This window comes from Sylvia atricapilla, chromosome Z (assembly GCF_009819655.1).
Source record: "Sylvia atricapilla isolate bSylAtr1 chromosome Z, bSylAtr1.pri, whole genome shotgun sequence".
Taxonomy (NCBI): Eukaryota; Metazoa; Chordata; class Aves; order Passeriformes; family Sylviidae; genus Sylvia; species Sylvia atricapilla.
Genome location: NC_089174.1, coordinates 50,216,574 through 50,234,947, shown reverse-complemented (window position 1 = coordinate 50,234,947; position 18,374 = coordinate 50,216,574). Strand labels below are relative to the sequence as shown.

Sequence of the window (18,374 nt, the reverse complement as noted above, 5' to 3'; positions counted from 1 at the left end):
GACATAACATTCCTCTTGGAGGCCAAGCCTGAGTTTTAACATGACAGCTTCATGCACATTTGAGATACAGGGGCCAGTGCAGCTCCCTGTCAGTCTGCAGAGGGACAACAGCTTTGTTGCCCTGGAGACTGACTTTCCCTCACAAGACCCTCCAGACCCTCCAGTCCCATTTGCCCTGCTCCCCACTGGGTGAAAGCACTCCTGCTTCCTGCAGGAGGTGTGGCACTCACTTTTGGCCTTAAAACACCCCGCTGCAGGGCTGACTGCACCCAAGCACTGTGGAGATATACACCCTGTACACATCTCCTCCAAAGCAGCTGAGACAACACGCAGGGCATTGCTTCTCCACGTGGCTGCTGTGTGGAGCAGTGCTGCCCCTGAAAAGGGTGTGACTCTGCCAGGCTGCAGGGCACTGGCTGCTGTGCATCTGACTTCCTGCTCTGTAGTCCTGAAGATGCCTGCTTGCCTCACTGTGCCTGCACACGCAGGGCACAACTAAACCTCCCACCAACAGGCTTTTGACATTTTTAAATTAGGGGAAGTCAGTTTAACCATGGGCAGCTCATCTAGTTTATCCTTTGCAGCCCACTCTCCACCTATGCCTAGGGAGATGTGGAAGTGGCACAAGAGTCAGCACTATTTCCCCACAAGTGGCAGACAGTGGCTCCCCTGTGCACATGTGTGTGCATGAGGGAGGTATAGAAATAACTTATTTGTTGGAGAATATTGGCAATGAAGGTTTTCTGATAGCAGAGGTTGTCTGGAGTAAGTGCTGTCACTTTGTTTCCCAATGAAATTTTTTGCTGTGTTGGACTATGTGGAAGATCCAGTTGTAGTCTTCTTGTCTTTTTACAGGTTGTCAGCCTGGCTGTTATCTTCTGTGCTAGCCCACTGATGCCTCATATAGATCCTGATCCTTGATTTGAATTTCATTAAACTACAGAGAAGGGCCTTTGCCCAACTATGAATACTGATTGCTGGGGATATCTGCAGCTGCTTTTTCATCCAAAGGCACTCACTGGTGATGAGGACAAGATAGAGAGAGCATGTACCCAGCTACATGTCAAATGTGACAAGGTCCCGAGCCTTTTTGGGTTTGACACGGAACTTGGCGCCAGTGAAGGCAACTTCTTGTGCAAACCTACGTCAGGTATTCTTTGCCTCAGGGTAGTTGAGCTGAAAGGCAGAGATATGGAGTAGAACAAAGTCCCTGTAATTCAAAGGGAAATGGTCCCTACTGGTGTACCCCAGGGTTCAGTGCTGGGGTCAGTTCTGTTTAAAATCTTTATTGATGATCTGGATGAAGGGACTGACTGCACCTGCAGTCAGTTTGCAAATTACACCAAGCTGGGTGGGAGTGTTAATCTGCTGGAAGGCTTTGCAGAAGGATCTGGACAGTCTGGAAGGGGGGGGGGGGGGGTGAGGCCAATTGTATGAGGTTCAACAAGGCCAAGTGCCAGATGCTGCACTTGGGTCACAACAACCTCACATGATGGAGGAGTGGTTGGAAAGCTGCCCAGCAGAAAAGGACTGTGGGACACCAATCAACATCTGGCTGAACATGAGCTGGCAGGGAGCTCAGGTGGCTAAGGACAATGGAATCCTAGACTGTACTAGCAATAGTTTTGGACCGGGACCATGGGGCAGTGACCGCCCCCCTTGTACTGGGCACTGGTGAGGCTCCACCTTGAATGCTGTGCCCAGATTTGTACACCTGACCTTGCACACCTTACGTAAGAAAGACACTGATGTGCTGGAGCATGTCCAGAAAAGGGCAATGGAGCTGGGGAAAGTTTTGGAGCATAAGTCTCAAGAGGAGCGACTGAGGGAGCTGGGATGTTTAGCCTGGAGAAAAGGAAACTACTTGAAAAGAGGTTGTAGCCAGGTGAAGGTCATTCTCTGGTCCCAGATAAACAGTGACATGACAAGTGGAAACAGCCTTAAGTTGCACCAGGGAGGCTTAGACTGGATATTAGTAATTTTTTTTTTTTTTTTCACTGAAATGGCTGCCCAGAAGTCACCATTCTTGGAGTTACTTAAAAGACATGTAAATGTGATACGTGGTTTAGTGCTGGTCTTGGTAGTGCAAAGTTAACAGCTGGACTCAATGTTATCAAAGCTATTTTCCAACCTTAACAATTCTGTGATTCTGTGGCTCACTTCTGCTGCACAACTTTTACCTCTATTGCCCTAAGGCTCAATTTCAGATCTTCTGGGAAATGTAAGTGGATAGACAGGGCTCTGTCTTCTAATTCTTGGTCCTTAAGTGCTTGATGGTTTTCAGAGTGCTGGTGTCTGTATACAAATCATTCATCCCCAGCCAGACTGCATTCTATACTACTTTTGCGGTTTTTTCTTTTTTTTTTTTTTTTATTAATAACCTGAAGTCTCAACACCCCCCCCCCACCTCCCTCCCCCCCCCCCCCAGTACCTTCTTGAAAGCAGAAATGTAAGATACCTTCTGGATTGAGCTCTCTGACTGTATAGTGTGCTTATTATGCTGTATCATGTCTTGTTTTCCACCAAGTCCAGTGTTCCCTTAGATGGAGCCCAGCCCACAGGTAGCCCAGAAAACTCATATGCTTTTTGGTGCAATTGGGTATCTGCTCGACTTACATTCAATTTTTTTTATTGAACCCCATAGCTACCACCAGTGACTACTTTTCAGGTGTTCTCAAACATGGCATTTATTCACAGTAGCCACTCATATCTGGTTTATGTAATCTAACCAGGGATGAAATCAGAAGAACTCCATGCTTCTGGGACATTTAGGTTGCAAAATCACACTCTGAACAGCTGCTGTTCAGTGTGATCTTTGGTGGCATGAACAGGGTCTGCTTGCCCCCTGCCCCTGGCTGGCTGTGTTTATCTTCCCTTATCTATCTGCCATTTTAGAGCATCATTTTAGAGCAACTCAAGATTTTGTGACACTCTTTTTCCTCCCATGTGGACACCAGCTGCCAGCTTCATATGCCAGTACATACAGGAATGGCAGCAACATTATCTCACTGGTGCTGGCCAGAGAAAAGTCATACTACCAAAACTAAGATGAAACAAAATAAATAAAAGCTCTGTTGCTGCATTTGCCCAGTGCTGTGGGCTGGTCTTGGTTTGTTCTCCTCTCATCTGTCAGTGTACTCTGCCAGTGTTGCTTGTTTTCAAGCATGAAACCAAAGCATGGGGGTGGGAACAGCCAGGTCGCCAGCCTATGTTCACGTTTCCCTCCCTCCACAGAGGCATTCTTTTTTAAATTTGGTGGGGGGTTTTTTTCCCCTCAGGAAGCACTGTCTTGTCATTTCTAACTTTATTTCACATCATTTCCCTTTAATGTGATTTTCCTTTCTTCATGTAATTAATTCTCACAGGTGCTTATAGCACTTCCCTGCAATAAACAAGATTAATTAATGAGCTGTTTGTCCCTTACCCTACATTGTTAACCAGGCTATTTAATAAAATCAAACCAGACATCTGGCCTAGCAGTTCCTGACTGGGCAGCCACCTCTTTTAATAGCTTTCTACATTCAGCTGATGGCAAATATTCAGTGCCAGGGACTTAGCAGCCATCTCACTAGAGTCTGCAGGCCAGACACAGTTTTTCATATTTATAATAATCTTGTAATGACTAAGGCTGCAGCCCAGAAGTATGCTTAAACATGTCTTAAACACGTTTTTAACTGCATAGATGCAATTCAGTATCCTTAATGGTTGTATGGCATGACCATATACTTAAGTGCTTTCTAAACTGAAGCTCTCTTGAGGTTTTCATTCTTGTCATACCACACAGCCTTCCATTTTGCCATCCCTTCTTTTCCAGCATAGAAAAATGTCCCCTCTTCTTTGAGAATTTTCAAATGTCTCATGCTAGGTGAGATGGATCTGGAGTTGTGCCCAGGTTCTTCCTGGGCAGAGCTGTAAGATGGTCCCTGTTCAACATTGCAATAACTGCTGCAGGCATTTCTGCCGCCATCATACTTGCCAGGGATGGACTATGGTCCTTCCTGGGCTCCCACATCTATTTCCTGGTGTTACTGCCTGGCTCTACACTCTTCCAGGATGAACAGGCAGTGGCTGAGCCAGGACAAGGTTCAACTCCAAGGTTTTCGATTTTGAGGGTGCTGTGAACCTACCTTTTCCTTGAGGAATTGTCTGCCTCCCCAGCTGAGCCAGGGATGGGCATGCAGCCTGGCTTTGGTGCTATGTGTGTCTTGGAGGCTGTCAGTCGATGTTGCAGCCTCCAGAAGCAGCCAAGAGCAGCAATTCCCTTAATAACTCCCTTGGCACTGAACAATATTTGGGACCTGCCTATAATATCTCATGAGGTATGTATACATGAGGTAGATGGGAGTCTCTGCATTTTGCTGGACTCCTTTATCTCGTACACCAGCCTAGAACCCTGCTTATGACCTCACCTATGAAACTGCAGCTTCCTGGACAGAGCTGCACAAGGATAGATGCAGAAATCAGTTGGGACCCACAATGGTGAAGCAATTGTCAGGGAAAAGGGCAACCCTAGGTAGCTGCAGTGCAGTGGGAGAAGGTAACAGCATCTTCTCCCAGCTATTGCAAGCTGATCTGGGTGCACCTCTGCTCCGTGCCTTTGGTGTCTGCCTGGAAAATGCAGACACATCTCCAGCAGCTGCAAGCATAACCTGTATCTGTAAAACAAAAAGCATGGCCAAGGAGTGCAAGAGGAAGAGCTGGTAAGGTAAGGCGAGGCAGCAGCAGCTGAAGGAGTGCTCAGCTCCTAGCAGGGTTGCCACTGTGTGTTGCAGAGGCTGCCAGGCCTGCGTGTAATGGCAACTGCAGAGCCTCATCACCCTTCACACTGTGCCTCCCTCCCAGCCAGTGAGGCTGCTGCCTTCACATCCAATGAATCCTGGTGACTTCAGAGTTAACTGCAAAAAAAATCATGCCACTCCCAACTGAGAAGGAAGTACTACAGTAAAACTATTCAAGACAAAGTGAAAAAAATTGGACTGTACTGAGGAAAGAGCTAGAAGGAGATAGGAAGGGAAGGCATGACTAAGGCTGCCAGGAAAGCCCTGGATTTAGTTGCGGAGTATAGATGAGTTGGGGGTGGTGAATGATAGCTGGGAGTGGAGTGGTGATAGCTGTGATTGTTCTTTGCTGCCTGGCTGCATAATGAGAGATTGATTTCCTGAGACTTCTGGGATAAAGCACAGCAAAATCGTCATCAAGATGTGGAGAGCACTGTGTGGAGATCCAGGGTCAGTCCTCACCATGCTCTTGGCCTGCTGTATGGTGCAGGCCAGCAGTATCCCAGTGACAACCTGGCCCTGCCCAGCAGCCTCCTTTTCTGGCCTTTGCCATGCATGTAAGCTCTGGGTCCAAACAGGACTGGTCCTGGTCTGGGCTTGATGACATTTTCACAGTCTCAAAGTTTCTGGAGACAGAGAGGGAACTTGAGTTTGCAGGACAATCTGTTCAGGAGATGTTGGTTGCAAATGAAAATTTGAAGGAGGAAGATTTACATTCAGAAAAGATAGCAGACTGAAAAGATTAAGGTTAGTGCTGAGCTAGCAATGAGGCGTGCAGAAGACATGTGCATAAGGGCTATCATTAGTAAAGATGATAATCATGTTTAAATTTCCTCTGTCATTTTAAATATGCAGCACCTTGAGGGAGAAGGAAGGGCTCATCTGACCCATAAAATGGGAATATTTGAAGTGACTTCGTTGTGGTGGCACAATCTGCTGGGAGAAACTCAAGTATCCTCTTCACCAGGCTGTGCATGACACTTCTTACAGCACAAAGTGTCCATGCCTTCCTTCTACAGGAAGGACTTTTGGCAGGATGGACAAGCCTGCACTGAAGAATCATGTCCACCAGCTTGTGAAGAGCATCAGCTTTTGTAGTGCTCCAAGCTCAGCAGGGAGAGGTGGCAAGCAGGCATTAGCAACACGTCAAGCTAGAAAGCAAGGGTAATGGGAAGTGCAGCCCTGCTCCTGGGAGAGCAGCTGGCTGTAAATAGGATGGATACTCACATGTAAAAGGGTGAAGAAGCGCTCTGCATCATGTGCATGAATGGAAATAACCTTAGAGAAACAGATCAATAATGATACTGCATATTCCACCTGGCTTGCCTCTGGGTACTGCTATTCCTGTCTCTTGCTGCTAGAAATGCGTGGTCAGAGTATGTTTTCCCAGAAAAGAATCTGCAGTGTGGTAAAAACAGTAGGGATCCTTTCTGCAGTGAGGATCAAAACTGCTCTAAGACAATTCAGAGGTGCACAAACTTCCTGTGCTGAGATGCAAAAGAGATCTCTGGTTAGACTGTTAAAGTGACTCTTCATGTTAACAACTGCTGGCACACACTAACCCTGTCCAATGCCCCCCCGCCACCCTGTGAGATCAGAGTCAACCATCAAACATTTTCCAGTGTGCTTCCAAGCAGAGAGACATAGGTGTCAGTAGACTCCTTTCAGAGTTTTAGTTGTTCAGTGGTCACAACGAAGAGAACAGGGCCAGGGAAAGAGCCTGTTCTTACCACACTTCCCTTTAAATAAGGCAGTTCTCTAGGGCATGCACAATATCTGGGTCCATGTGCACATGCATCCCAGCTGTTCCCACTCAGGATTTTTACCCATATTTCAAGTACTGCAAATCTGAGATGCAAATTTCTATCTTTTCTGTAAGATACATATTAAATTTCAGGGCTTCATTAACAGCACTACAGTAACCTCACACCATCTTTTGAGTTGCTGGCTTAGGAGAAGGCCATCAAACATTGACCACATTTTGCACTTCCAAGTGCAAAAGTATTAATACCCATATATCCAAACATTGACAAGCTTACAATATTATCTCCAAAAACTTCATATGCTAAATCTTTTCCTTGTTAATTTCTTACGTCATTCCTTGTTTGGAGGAATAGTTTTTGAGTTAAAAAAAATTCTTTCTGCTACAGTCATTCTTTACCTCATTTCTCCAGGAATTTGGGCATTTCTATATGTTTAAAAATTCCAGTAGTGGTGCAGAATAAAACAAGTTGTATCTCCATCAACTAGATAATGGTGAGTGAAGATTTTAATCTGTCTCTTTATGGCAGTGGTAAATTTGGACTTTACAGGTTTAAAAATATGCCCTAGCAGAAAGAACGATTTGAAAAATGAGGTGCTAACTGCATTTTTATCTGCAGATCAAAACTGGACTAATCCAACACAACCTTTTAAGATTGCTGGCAATTATTCTGTCTTTTTGCTTGAGTGCAGGTCTATTTCTGTAGTTTTTGCCAGCAGATCCTAAAGGGTAGGTTAATATCATTGTTGTGAAGGTTTACAAAAAGAATACAATGTTGCCTCTACACTGGTACTAAACAGGGTGCAACTTTATTTACAGTGTAAAGTGCATGACATGGAAGTCGGTTAAAACACACAACAAGCAGTGACATAAATGACAATACAGTACGGGGCTAGGAGGGGAAAATATTCCAGCAAGTATCAAAACATCATCAATAGCACTAAGATGACAGCCTCTAGTTTCAGCTATTCTGTCCTAACACCACACCTCCTTACAAAACAAGTTGACTGGGTTGATCCTGGGATTCCATTTACTAGTCACTAGTCACTTTTAGCACTGGGGTACTAAAAGCTATTCTGCAGCCCTAAACTCTCCAGCAATGTCCTGCCAGATCTAAGCTAGATCTAACTCTCCTCACCACTGCTGTTCTGCTCTGGAGATGACCTCTGGACAGAGTCAGAGGACACACCAGAGAGGCACACTGGAAATAGGACAAAAACATGAGAATGGCATATAAATAAAGATCTGCTTTTTTCACGTATGCACTCTTTCCCTTCCTATGTTGCTATGAGCCCTATGTTGCTCACTGCAGCTTCCCTTCATTTGCTGTTAAGGCAGCAAGGAAGTCAAGGAACAAAGTGCCTACAGATAGTGGTGACTGTGTGTTGAAATGTGGACATTACTTACTGAACACTAGCTTCAGTCAAAGCTGTAAACATTGATGGCTGTGGAGCCGGGAGACAGAAGATTTTTGCTACGCGCTAGCAGAGTTCATTAGAAAAAGAAGGTTGCGGGAGCTAAAACCACAACTCTTCAGCTGGTTGCAGCTCCCACTGGGAAGGAATCTACATTCACATTAATTTGATCCCCTAATGACTCCTATTCTTTACTATCTGTTTTTCTTTTAATTGGCTGAAAGCTCCTAATGGCTGACAACTTAGCTTGTTTCTTTCTTCCCATTTCTGGTCTTGGGCTGACAGCCATCTGTTATGTGTCAGTATTTACTAGAGCCCTGTTACTGTAACTGTGAGCTCATTTTGGTGTTGTATCACTTTCCTGTATCAGGGTTCATGCACAAAAGGAAGGAACATCCATGGGCGGGGTGGGAGGGGGGTGGGGCAGTTCTGCACACTCTTAATCTCGAGGGTAACTAAGCAGGAATAAGAAGCTACAGAAGGTAAAATTAATTTCCCAATGATAACTGCAAATTACGCTTTTCTGTTATTACTGGGGAAAATGGAGCTTCTAATCAATGACTCTCAGATTCTAAGATATTTTTTATAGATCTGACTTTTTGCTAACTATGACAATTACCAAACATGTGACTTGGAAAAATGCATGTGATTTCTGCCTTGTAATTCCAACATCCTACTCAATCATAAATTTTTACATTACAAATCATCAGAGCATGACTTAATGATGGCATTCATGTGTGCTCTCAGTATTTCTCAGTCAGCTGTGCATTTCTGCCTGTGTGTGATCTCAAGAGAGGCATTTTCCAGTGTTTTGAGGATTCTGCATTACAAAACTGCAACGTTTTGGCAATCAGATAGCAACCTTTCATCTGTAAACTTATCTGGTGCTTGCTTTCTCCATCTCAGGGGCAGTCAAATCGGGACCCAAACCAACCTCAGATATCAGAAACATTCACCTAGCAGATGCTGCTAGATATGTACTTCATTTCTATAGGAAAGGGATGGCGGTTACAGGCAGATGGTGTGTCCCATGGCAAATGGAAAGTGCAAGTTTCAGAGATCTACCTGCTTCCTACTGCTGGATCCTGGATTACGCAGCTTAGAGCTACACCTGGACGGCCTGTAGATCAGAAAGCTTCAAAGGTTCCTGCTGGCTAGACTTAATCCATTCTTCTCTGAATGAGATGATGTTTCCTTATCTCTTTTAGTAAGAAATCTTCAGTAAAATTCATGCTGATGCCTCCCATTAAGTCACTCTCCAATGAAGTTAATGTCACATAAACTACACTACAGAATCTTCTTTTTATGCTCACCAGAAACTGTGGTTACAACACAGACCTTATCACATGCAGTTATAATTCTTATCAACTGAAGTTCAAAGACAGGCCCAATGCAGAGTTTAGTGGCTCATTCAGCCTTGTGTAACAATGTTTACTGTTGAGTTGCCGGGCAGTAGTATGCTTTGGCAGCTGGTAAGCAGAATTGCCATATTCTGTTTAATCATGGTTGAGAGTATAGTACAGTTTAATTAGCATAATTACTGTAAGAAATGGGAGGGACTTCACTTTAAATAACCACTTCCTCAGTGGATTGTAGAAATCTTTACATTTGTGTGTTTATGTGTGTATGACACCTGTGTAGCAGCATATATTTGATAATACTTTTATAAATGAAAAATAAAGAGGATTTCCTTAAAAATTGAAAGATGTATCACAAAATAAAATACAAAACAAGGGAGCTGGGGAGGGGTGGAGGAAGGGAAACAATGATTTGATTTACAATGCATTAGAATCCAAGCCCTGGTTCCTAGGCTGAAGCAAGATATCTGAATGTAAAATTGCTGTGCTGATGTTAAAAGGGGTAGAATCCAGCCTTCCGTTTCCTGCATCAAAAAACCCAAACAAAATAAAATCAGTAGTGCGCTGAACATACCAAATGATCAACAGTGAGGCATAAGACAAGGGTTTCTGAAAGTGTACCAAGGATTAGAATGCCCTCAAAGAGGGGGAGAGAGTGGGCATGGGGAATAGATATAACTGACATTCAAGTCATGGCTCATCACAGAGTAGTTTGGAACTAATATTTGATAAAAGCTTTGGGACCTTTCAGCTTCTCTTTATAAATCCACACCTTGTTAACCTGCAGCAGGGAATCTCTGCTATTGTGTCATTTGCCTGTATTATTTTAGAATTCTCAGAAAGGTGTCATACCCCATAAAAAGCCACAAGGAACTGAGGCCAAAGCTTAATAAAATGTGAAACAGATCTCAGAGCTTGTTTCTCTCTTCACTTCACCTACCCAGTTATCTCTGGGAAATGCCTTCTCAAACAGCTTTGGAAGGGACAAGCTGCTAGACCCCCAACTCTGAAGGGCTAAGACCCACCTTCTCTCAGACTTCCAATGCTGCACAGAGCTATGAACTTGGACAAAAAAAACACCCAAAAAAACAACAAAAGAAGCAAAGAATAGCCTGGTTTGGGAATAGCCTAAAACTTTGCTTAGGCTCTCATGATATAAACTCCACCATTTTTGGCTATTATGCTCATTGGATTTGGGCTTCTCTGCTAAATGGAAATGCTACCGGACTTCAGATGTATACCTTTCAATCTAAGCTGAAATCTACTGTTTGTTGGCAGTACATTTAAGTTGATTCACTAAGGCACATATAATCACAGCTGACAAATTAAAACTATTTATTTTGGACAATTGATTTTTCATCAGGTGGCTCTCCTATAGCTTTAAGGTAAACTGTGTATCAGAGAGATAGGAAGGAATGTCTATCCCTATCTACCCAGAAAATAGAACAGAAAAAAATACAATGTCACAGGCTTCATCTGTTCCCTGCAGAAAAATATTAATATTGACATGATTCTTATTTAGCTCTCCAGGATAATTACCACTGTGTTCAGCAGGGGGCTGTGTGAGTTGAGCATTTTTTGCTATCATGGCCCTAGAGCTGCCAGGAGACTTGAACTGAGACTTGCCTCAGAGGCAGCTTGTACTCTTTAAATGGTTACATCACTCAATGCTAAGTGTAAGACGACTTATTGTTTATGACCACTGTTGCATGACCCCAGTCTTGAACATGGACCCAGCTGAGGTACATACAGTTCGAAATAAAACACTAGTAAACAGTAAGCCACCAAAATTTCCTGAAGAACATTCTGTATTACGTGTCAAAACCCCACTTCCATTTATATAATGAAAAATCAGTCAAAAAATTGTGGGTCTGCTTAAATGTAAAGATACCATTTTCTGAGTTTTCTACCAGTCTGGCAATCATTATTATTAATAATGATTAGAGTACTTAGAGTACTCTCTAAAGTCTTTACATATTGCCCATAAATCTTGAGTAATCTAAAGGTTACTGATTTACAGAATCTAGAGATGCTCAAAATGTTAAAATTATTTGCTCATTCTTCATATTCAGAGTTCAGTAGGGTGTGATTCAGCCTAGCTCTGGGATAGTGCTCAGTGACACTTACCTAGAGCAGTCAGGTCCAGTCCAGGAGGAGGGACAGTAGCACCGATTTGGTCGTATGCACTTCCCACCATTTAAGCAAGGCAACTGGCAAACAGCTGCACACAAACACAGACAAATTTGTGTTAATGAGCACATCCACAGCAAGCTGATTTAGTAGCAGGGCACTGAAAATTCATTCTGCCTTCTTCTGTTAAGAATGGAAAGGCTAACCTGAGAAGCACATGTCGGCTAAGTGTGATTTGACTCCTGCTACTATTTTTGCTGTCTGATGCATTGTATGAGCTGTATAAAACAGCCAGTATGTATTTTTACATTGCCTTTAAAAATTCTGTTGTTTTTGATTTCAATTAAGACAACAAAAGAATGCAAGCAGAAGCAGGATGAAGCATAAGAAGCACAAGATAAACAGGAGAACTGGAATAAAATGTAGATTTTTTTTTTTAAGGAACGTGACAGCTTAACACTAGCCAGGATAAGCAGACAACACACATGAGCAAAAAACCATAGAAAGAGACAGCACAAGCAGGGGAAGCTAAAGGTCAGAAAGCCATGTGCAGATCAACAGCAAGCAAGGAGTAAGACTTCAAGCAATGGCATCTGTACAGACAAGGAAAGGAAGCAGAGAATGACAGTACAGTCCTGAAAGACACTGGATAGCCCTAAGGGATGAGACTAGGTGCAACTAGGTGCATTAGAGAAAAAACCCTTGTCTGCCTTACAGGTCATGTTGAGCCTGGTTGAACATGCTTTTGTGTGACAGTCTAACCCAAGGGTATCAAGTAACCAAACAAAAGTCAAAGTTTCAAGTCTTCCTATCAATTTTGAGATTAAAAGGTAAAGAACCACACAATTTATAGAACCAATTTAGATACACACTTAATGACGTCCTCCAAACACAGACATTTATATTGCAGGAAAGATGTGAATACTTCAAAGCAGATAATGCCATATGTAGAGGACAGACCTAAAAAATCTAGTGAGGGTAAAGGCTGGGTAATATTTTTGCAAGGAATATGCGTTGGGAAGCACTGATTATTATAGAATTACAGGAGATGGAAATGAGTAGTCATAGGAATGCAAAAAACCTACTCAAATTCCTCTGGGCCAAACAAGAACAATGAGAGGACGCTATAGTGATAGGCCATCCATATACAATTAAGTGCACCAAGTACGTAATGTTGAATATTACTTCTGATTTTGGAATGAAGCATATGGCCAAAACATCTTTAGGTGTCACTGAAGTATTTTTCTATCACAGCAAAATGTCAGTATCAGTGGCTGAAACAAGAAGTGATTAAATTACTTCATAAGCAGTGTTTATGATGCAGATGCAGTTGTTCACTATAATTTTCCCTTTAGCTACTGAAAAGTGAGTCAAGCCGGTACAGATTTGAACTGCTGGCCAAAAAGCAAAGAAGCCATCTATCCTCCTCAAGCACCTATTATAGCTGCAAAGCTTATGAAATATGAGAGGAAATGATGCATTAGGCAAGAGTCTCTTCAAAAGACAATAGTTCAGAGTAAAAATGTTCTCTCTGGTATTTCAACTTTCTGCAGAAGGGTTGGGTTTGCCGTGTATTGCACTGGAATATATGTACTGCACTGTACAGCTTACCCCCCAGATTCATTGTTCTTATCAGTTAAACAAATACCATGAACATTCGTTATCAGAGGCATGGACTCTTTCCCAGCTCACCCCATCAGCTACTTTAAAGTCTTACAGGAAGGTAAAACTGGGGTTTCATGTTAAGTCTCTGTTAAAAATCAATTAAGGTGCACCTGGACAATAAAAATACAGTGAAGAAATTGAAATATATTCTTAAAAATAGCTAATGTTTTTAAGTGTTTAAGATTTAATAATGATTGAAACACATTTCAGTTATCATTCTGTTGCTGAATTTTACTGTCTTTTCACAGGAAAAAGTCTTTCAAAACCTGGTGTTTGTTCAGTCTTGATATGGAATCCCATATTCTAAACTCAGGTTCAAGTATTTTCCATAACTGCAGCGAACCTCATCTCACACAAATGGGCTGGTTAGGACACAAACCTGGACACTAGAATCATCCCCCTCCTACCCCTCACTATTTTTGTGTGCTCCATCACCTTCACCTTTGGTTAGGTGCAAGTAAGAGATGTAATAAAAAGAAGTGCACATTGAATTTGTTCAGAGAACTTAGATGACACCTAATGTAAGGTACCCACGTGTGATGTATCCATTAAACTCAAATCACCCTTAAATCCTTGCTTTGGTATGCTCTCTTTCCTGTTACAGTACCCAGGAAATCAGTGGGAATCTACCAAACCAGGCAGCTATGTGGTGAAAAACCTCTATAATATCTGTAGCTTGCTTGTGAATTTGATGATGATCTGAACTTCTGGAAGATGAAAATCATGCATCTGGAATTGAGAAAAATAGTTTTATTCTTCTCCCTGGAAATCCTTTCGCCTTTGCATTGCTTTTTGCAGAGTACTTTTGTGACTACTGTCTGTCCTTTCTCAGAGCAAGCTTTTCTGAGAGTTTTAAAGACTCATCAGGGAGGGACGCATCTGAAAGCAGTTTACATCTGGGAACAGCAAATCCTCAAGGAATATTGTTGTAGGCCTGGGTTTTCCTGTGTCAAGCTTACGAGTTCTATGAGTCCCTAGAGAACTGTGCTAGGTATTGCTAGTAGAGTCCTAAAAAGTGAGAAAAAATGCAGGTGAGAGGTTTTACCCATATGGCAGCGTGATCCAGTCCATCCATGGGGGCAGTCACACTGGTAAGGGGCCACACAGTGACCTCCGTTGAGACATGGCAGAATGCATATTGCTAAGGAGAGGAAAAGAGAAGAATTATCTCCCATGAAAGCAAAGAATAGCGTGTGCAAGAGATGAACTTATGTTTGACTAGAAGCTCCACTGCCCCTTTAAGTGTCTGCATGGACTATCAGCAGAGTTGAGCAGGACCTACCCACCAGGCATGAGAAGCTAATATGACTGGCAGGGCAGACAGATATGACAAAGAGCAGTGGCAAAGAAATGGACAGGCTGGAGCAATTGCTTCACCAATTGCTGGAGTCCTTCAGACGCTTGTAGGGAAATGAGCCAGGGCTGTTTGTATCTCACATGTAATATCCAGACACTGTCCACTTCTGTGATGGTGCTAACAAAACCAGTTCATGCTTTAATTACAAAAAAATTGGATTGTGTGTGACTTCTCTAGGCTTGTAGATGTAGCATCCAAAACAAGTCAACATATGCCCTGCCCATAGAAAAGCACTTTGTCTAGGCCAGTGAAAACATTCTGAGACAGGTGAGAGACCATAAGCCACTTGGGGAAAGGCAGCTTGGATACAAGGCATTTTGGGTGAAAAAGGCTAGGGCTGGAAGCTTTGGGAAAGAAGCAAAGCATATACCAAGCAGCTGATGATCTCTGGACAGAGCAACAATTGAGCTACACTGCTCCTGTGAGCAGATCTGCAAAACTCCCATGTGTTCATGCTTTAAGCATCTTCACAAAACTACCATCTCCACTATGCTAAGTGAAAAGTACTTGAGCATACATGCTCTAAAAAGAGCAAAAGTTGAGCTGGGTCTCAAATTTGGACCTTCAGGTGGCAGTTAGAGTAGAGTTTAATACTGGGAGGGTGGGTGGGAGCTGTAGCAGACAGGTAGGGGTTCTTGTGCTGTTGCTGCACAGCAGAGATCAAGCTGAGAAGGTGCAGTCACCTTGGGTAAGAAAATAATTTCGAACTTCCATGGACTTCACAGAACTAACCTGTATCACCGGGAAATACTCTTCTATATCATTAAACTTGTTGTACACTGCAAGTTTTTCAGAATGATCAGAAGTCTCTTAGGAAGATGAATCTTGTCTTTTTTTCTTGTTTAATGTACTATGAACTACAAGGTGACTGAATTATCTCAGTGGCATTACTGTGGCCTGATACTGAACGGATCACTGCTCAGTGCTAGCACTCAAAAATTCCTTGGGCTTCCAGAACAGGCCCTCAACATTAACTAAGCCTGTTTTTTTCTGTTCATTGGTGTGCCTTGTTTGACAAGCAATGCAAAATTGGTGTTTCACTGACCAATTGTTAAAATTTTTCCCCTCTTCTAACTACCTATGTCAAAACTAAAGGAAAAAGAAAGAAAGAAAGAAAGAAAAAAAGCCAATACTTTTACCTGCATGAAGTATGACCTGGCTAGTCAGCTGCCAGTTTGAATTGGGATGATGACTGAAATGTCTGGGATCATATGAAATGGCTGGTTCTGAAGCATGCTTCAAGTGTCATTACTGATGAAACTAATAAACTCAATTGTGGGATACCAAACATAGTTTTGTCAGACACAGTGCAATCCTCGTCTGCTGAGACTATGAGACTTACAGGGCTAAGTTGCATGTCTGACTGTGGTGATACTGCCAGGCATAGGGAGAGAAAAAGAGGGGCTGTTTGAATGTACCACATAGTTGGACTATTCCATAAATGCAAAAGGACAAAACTTGCTGAACCTCTTTTTCTTATTCTGTATCTATCACTAATTTGTGCCATGTGCAACTGGCACCACCACAGAGAACTTTTGAAAGATGCAGAGATAGATTCAGAGGATGATTTTAACATATGCTACATTTTAAATACTTGAACCATATTCTTTTTTAGATGAGAATGTGCACAATTTTTGTAGGTTTCTATGTATCCTCAGAGTCAGGGGCAGTGACTCAGATTTGGGGACACTGACACCACCCCTGCTGTAGATCTTGGACACTTTAAAGCCTTACATCAGGGCCATACTGCACACTAAATACTAAAAAAGGGCACTTCCATTTTCTATCCACATAGACCCATGCCTTACTATACATGCTTTATTATGATTTATTACAGTAATAAGGTCGCTCATGCAGCAGCTATTCCAGCCTGAAAGGCTTAAATCTCCCAAATTTCTTGTGCTAAGACCACCACGAAGAGAAACATGGATCAAATGGCATCCCAGTGTCACCCAGGGAATCTTTTGACAGAGCCAAGAGTCAGATTTGGCTCTTTTCAGTGAGAGCAGATCCAGTTCTTTAATAATCTGGAGATCCATGACAGGAAAAGCCAGTCTAGAATTTGTGAAGCACAAGTACACAGGTCAGGAAGGGCAGCATGGAAAAGATGACACATTATATTATTTGAACATGAATCGATGAAGTTCATTACCACAGACTGATAAAAATGAAGATAAGAAACTAATGCATCCACCCGCAGAACACTCAAGTCTCTTCTCTTCTAATCCCTGTTCATTCTCCAAAACTATCAGGTATTGCTATTAGAAACAGACTTTGGAGAACTGAAACAAGGTGTTCTTCAAGCACAGTGAAAGAGCACCCAGAAACCAAACCACATCAATTTAAGAAGTGCTTGTTTTGCTTTGAAGATGTAAGAGAATGGTTACTTTTCTAGAAGCCAAGTACATACCTTTCTGTTCTCTTTCATTTGTCAAGCAGAATATAATAATGATTTTTATGGTTTCAGCTCTTATGCCTTTTCTGATGCACTGCAGTAGATTTGTCTTACCTACGACACCCTTAAGAGCAGAGTTTGGGATGATATACATACGCTCTTCGCAGAGACGGCCCATCCAGCCATCCGGGCAGGAGCAGGCGTTGGGGCGCTCGCAGACGCCGCCGTTCTGGCACGGGAACCGGCAGACAGCTGGAAACACAGACAGTTCATTACAAACTCAGGACAGCGAACTACAAGCCTAGTCACTCAGCATCTTGCACAGACCTCCAAGACAGTTGTAAAGCTTGGAGCAGAACAAACAAAGGCAGTGAAGTTCAGAAACACTGCTTGATTTTGATTTCAAGGGCTACCTCGTCTTCTGGCTCTTGTGCTTGACTAGGTACTGTAAGCCAGAGTGTGGGAATTATTAAGATAACCAAAAAATTGTCCATGGAAAGAATAAAAATGTAGACATATTCATAGTTGAATAAATTATTTGGATAGTTTTTCAAGGCTGACACTATTCTTTATCTGATTTTCTCACTAACTTCCGTAAAACAAAATGAAAATACCCATAAAATACACCATAAAAACCTATTACCCTCCTCACCCCTTCCCCCCAAGCCTTCTAAATAGACTCTGGAATAGAATCAAGCTTTCTTTTAACCTGGGTATGAATCACCTAAATAATGCCAGCTGGCATAATACGCAGCATGTCAAAAGTAAGATTAACTGTGTGATAGAACAGGCAATTTTTACTGCACTATCATTCAGCATGAGGAGTGACCAAAAAGCAGCAGTGGCACAGTAAATGTTCATCTCTGGAATTCAAAGTGTGACTATAAACCTCACCTGGCATTCATGCTGACTGGTGCCCCTTGGCTTCCATTCTTATTAATAAGCACCTGATCATAAAAGTGAGGAATATGGAGTGCAATCTATCATGCTGGGCCAATATGTTGCCTGGACTGGACATACTTTGGACTTCTTTGTCACTTCTATGACATTGTACCATATCTTGGTGCATACATCTGGGAAACCAGGACTACTTTAGAAAATTAGGTGGAAGCTACGCACAAACATGTTATACTTAAAGATCATTGGAGAAAGTGCAGTCTTTCTCAAGATTGTATGTACTATACAGAGAAAATGAAAAACTGTGGCTTTGAGACAACACCACAGAACAAATAAATAATCAAGACTGACAGTAACCTCAGGAAACTCAATCTGAACTGTAATTGCATCTGAACTTCTATCTTTAATTAGTTATTAGGTGAGCAAAATATGCATTTAAGCTTTGAGTGTTTTAGATCTTGATATTAGCATTAAATATGGACAGTGGGCTGGCACACTGAAACACTGTTCAGACCTGAAACCCACATTGGAAAGAATGCAAATCATTCCCTCAGAGAGACAAACTTGAGTCATTCCTGGAACTAAGCCATGCCAAAATGCAAGCTACAGCTTGGAGT

At 42.4% G+C, this 18,374-nt stretch overlaps 1 protein-coding gene across 1 annotated transcript in view; it reads right to left on the bottom strand.

Moving 5' to 3' along the window:
- Window positions 1-7,327: 7,327 nt before the first annotated feature.
- Window positions 7,328-18,374, bottom strand: part of SVEP1 (sushi, von Willebrand factor type A, EGF and pentraxin domain containing 1) — a 119,083-nt gene continuing 108,036 nt past the window's right edge. Inside the window, exons 47-50 of the mRNA XM_066339716.1 lie at window positions 17,017-17,112; window positions 14,154-14,249; window positions 11,441-11,534; window positions 7,328-9,837 (exon numbers count right to left, since the gene is read on the bottom strand). Coding sequence (XP_066195813.1) covers window positions 9,807-9,837; window positions 11,441-11,534; window positions 14,154-14,249; window positions 17,017-17,112 — 317 coding nt within the window. The 3' untranslated portion in view covers window positions 7,328-9,806. The remainder of the gene's footprint in view (window positions 9,838-11,440; window positions 11,535-14,153; window positions 14,250-17,016; window positions 17,113-18,374) is intronic.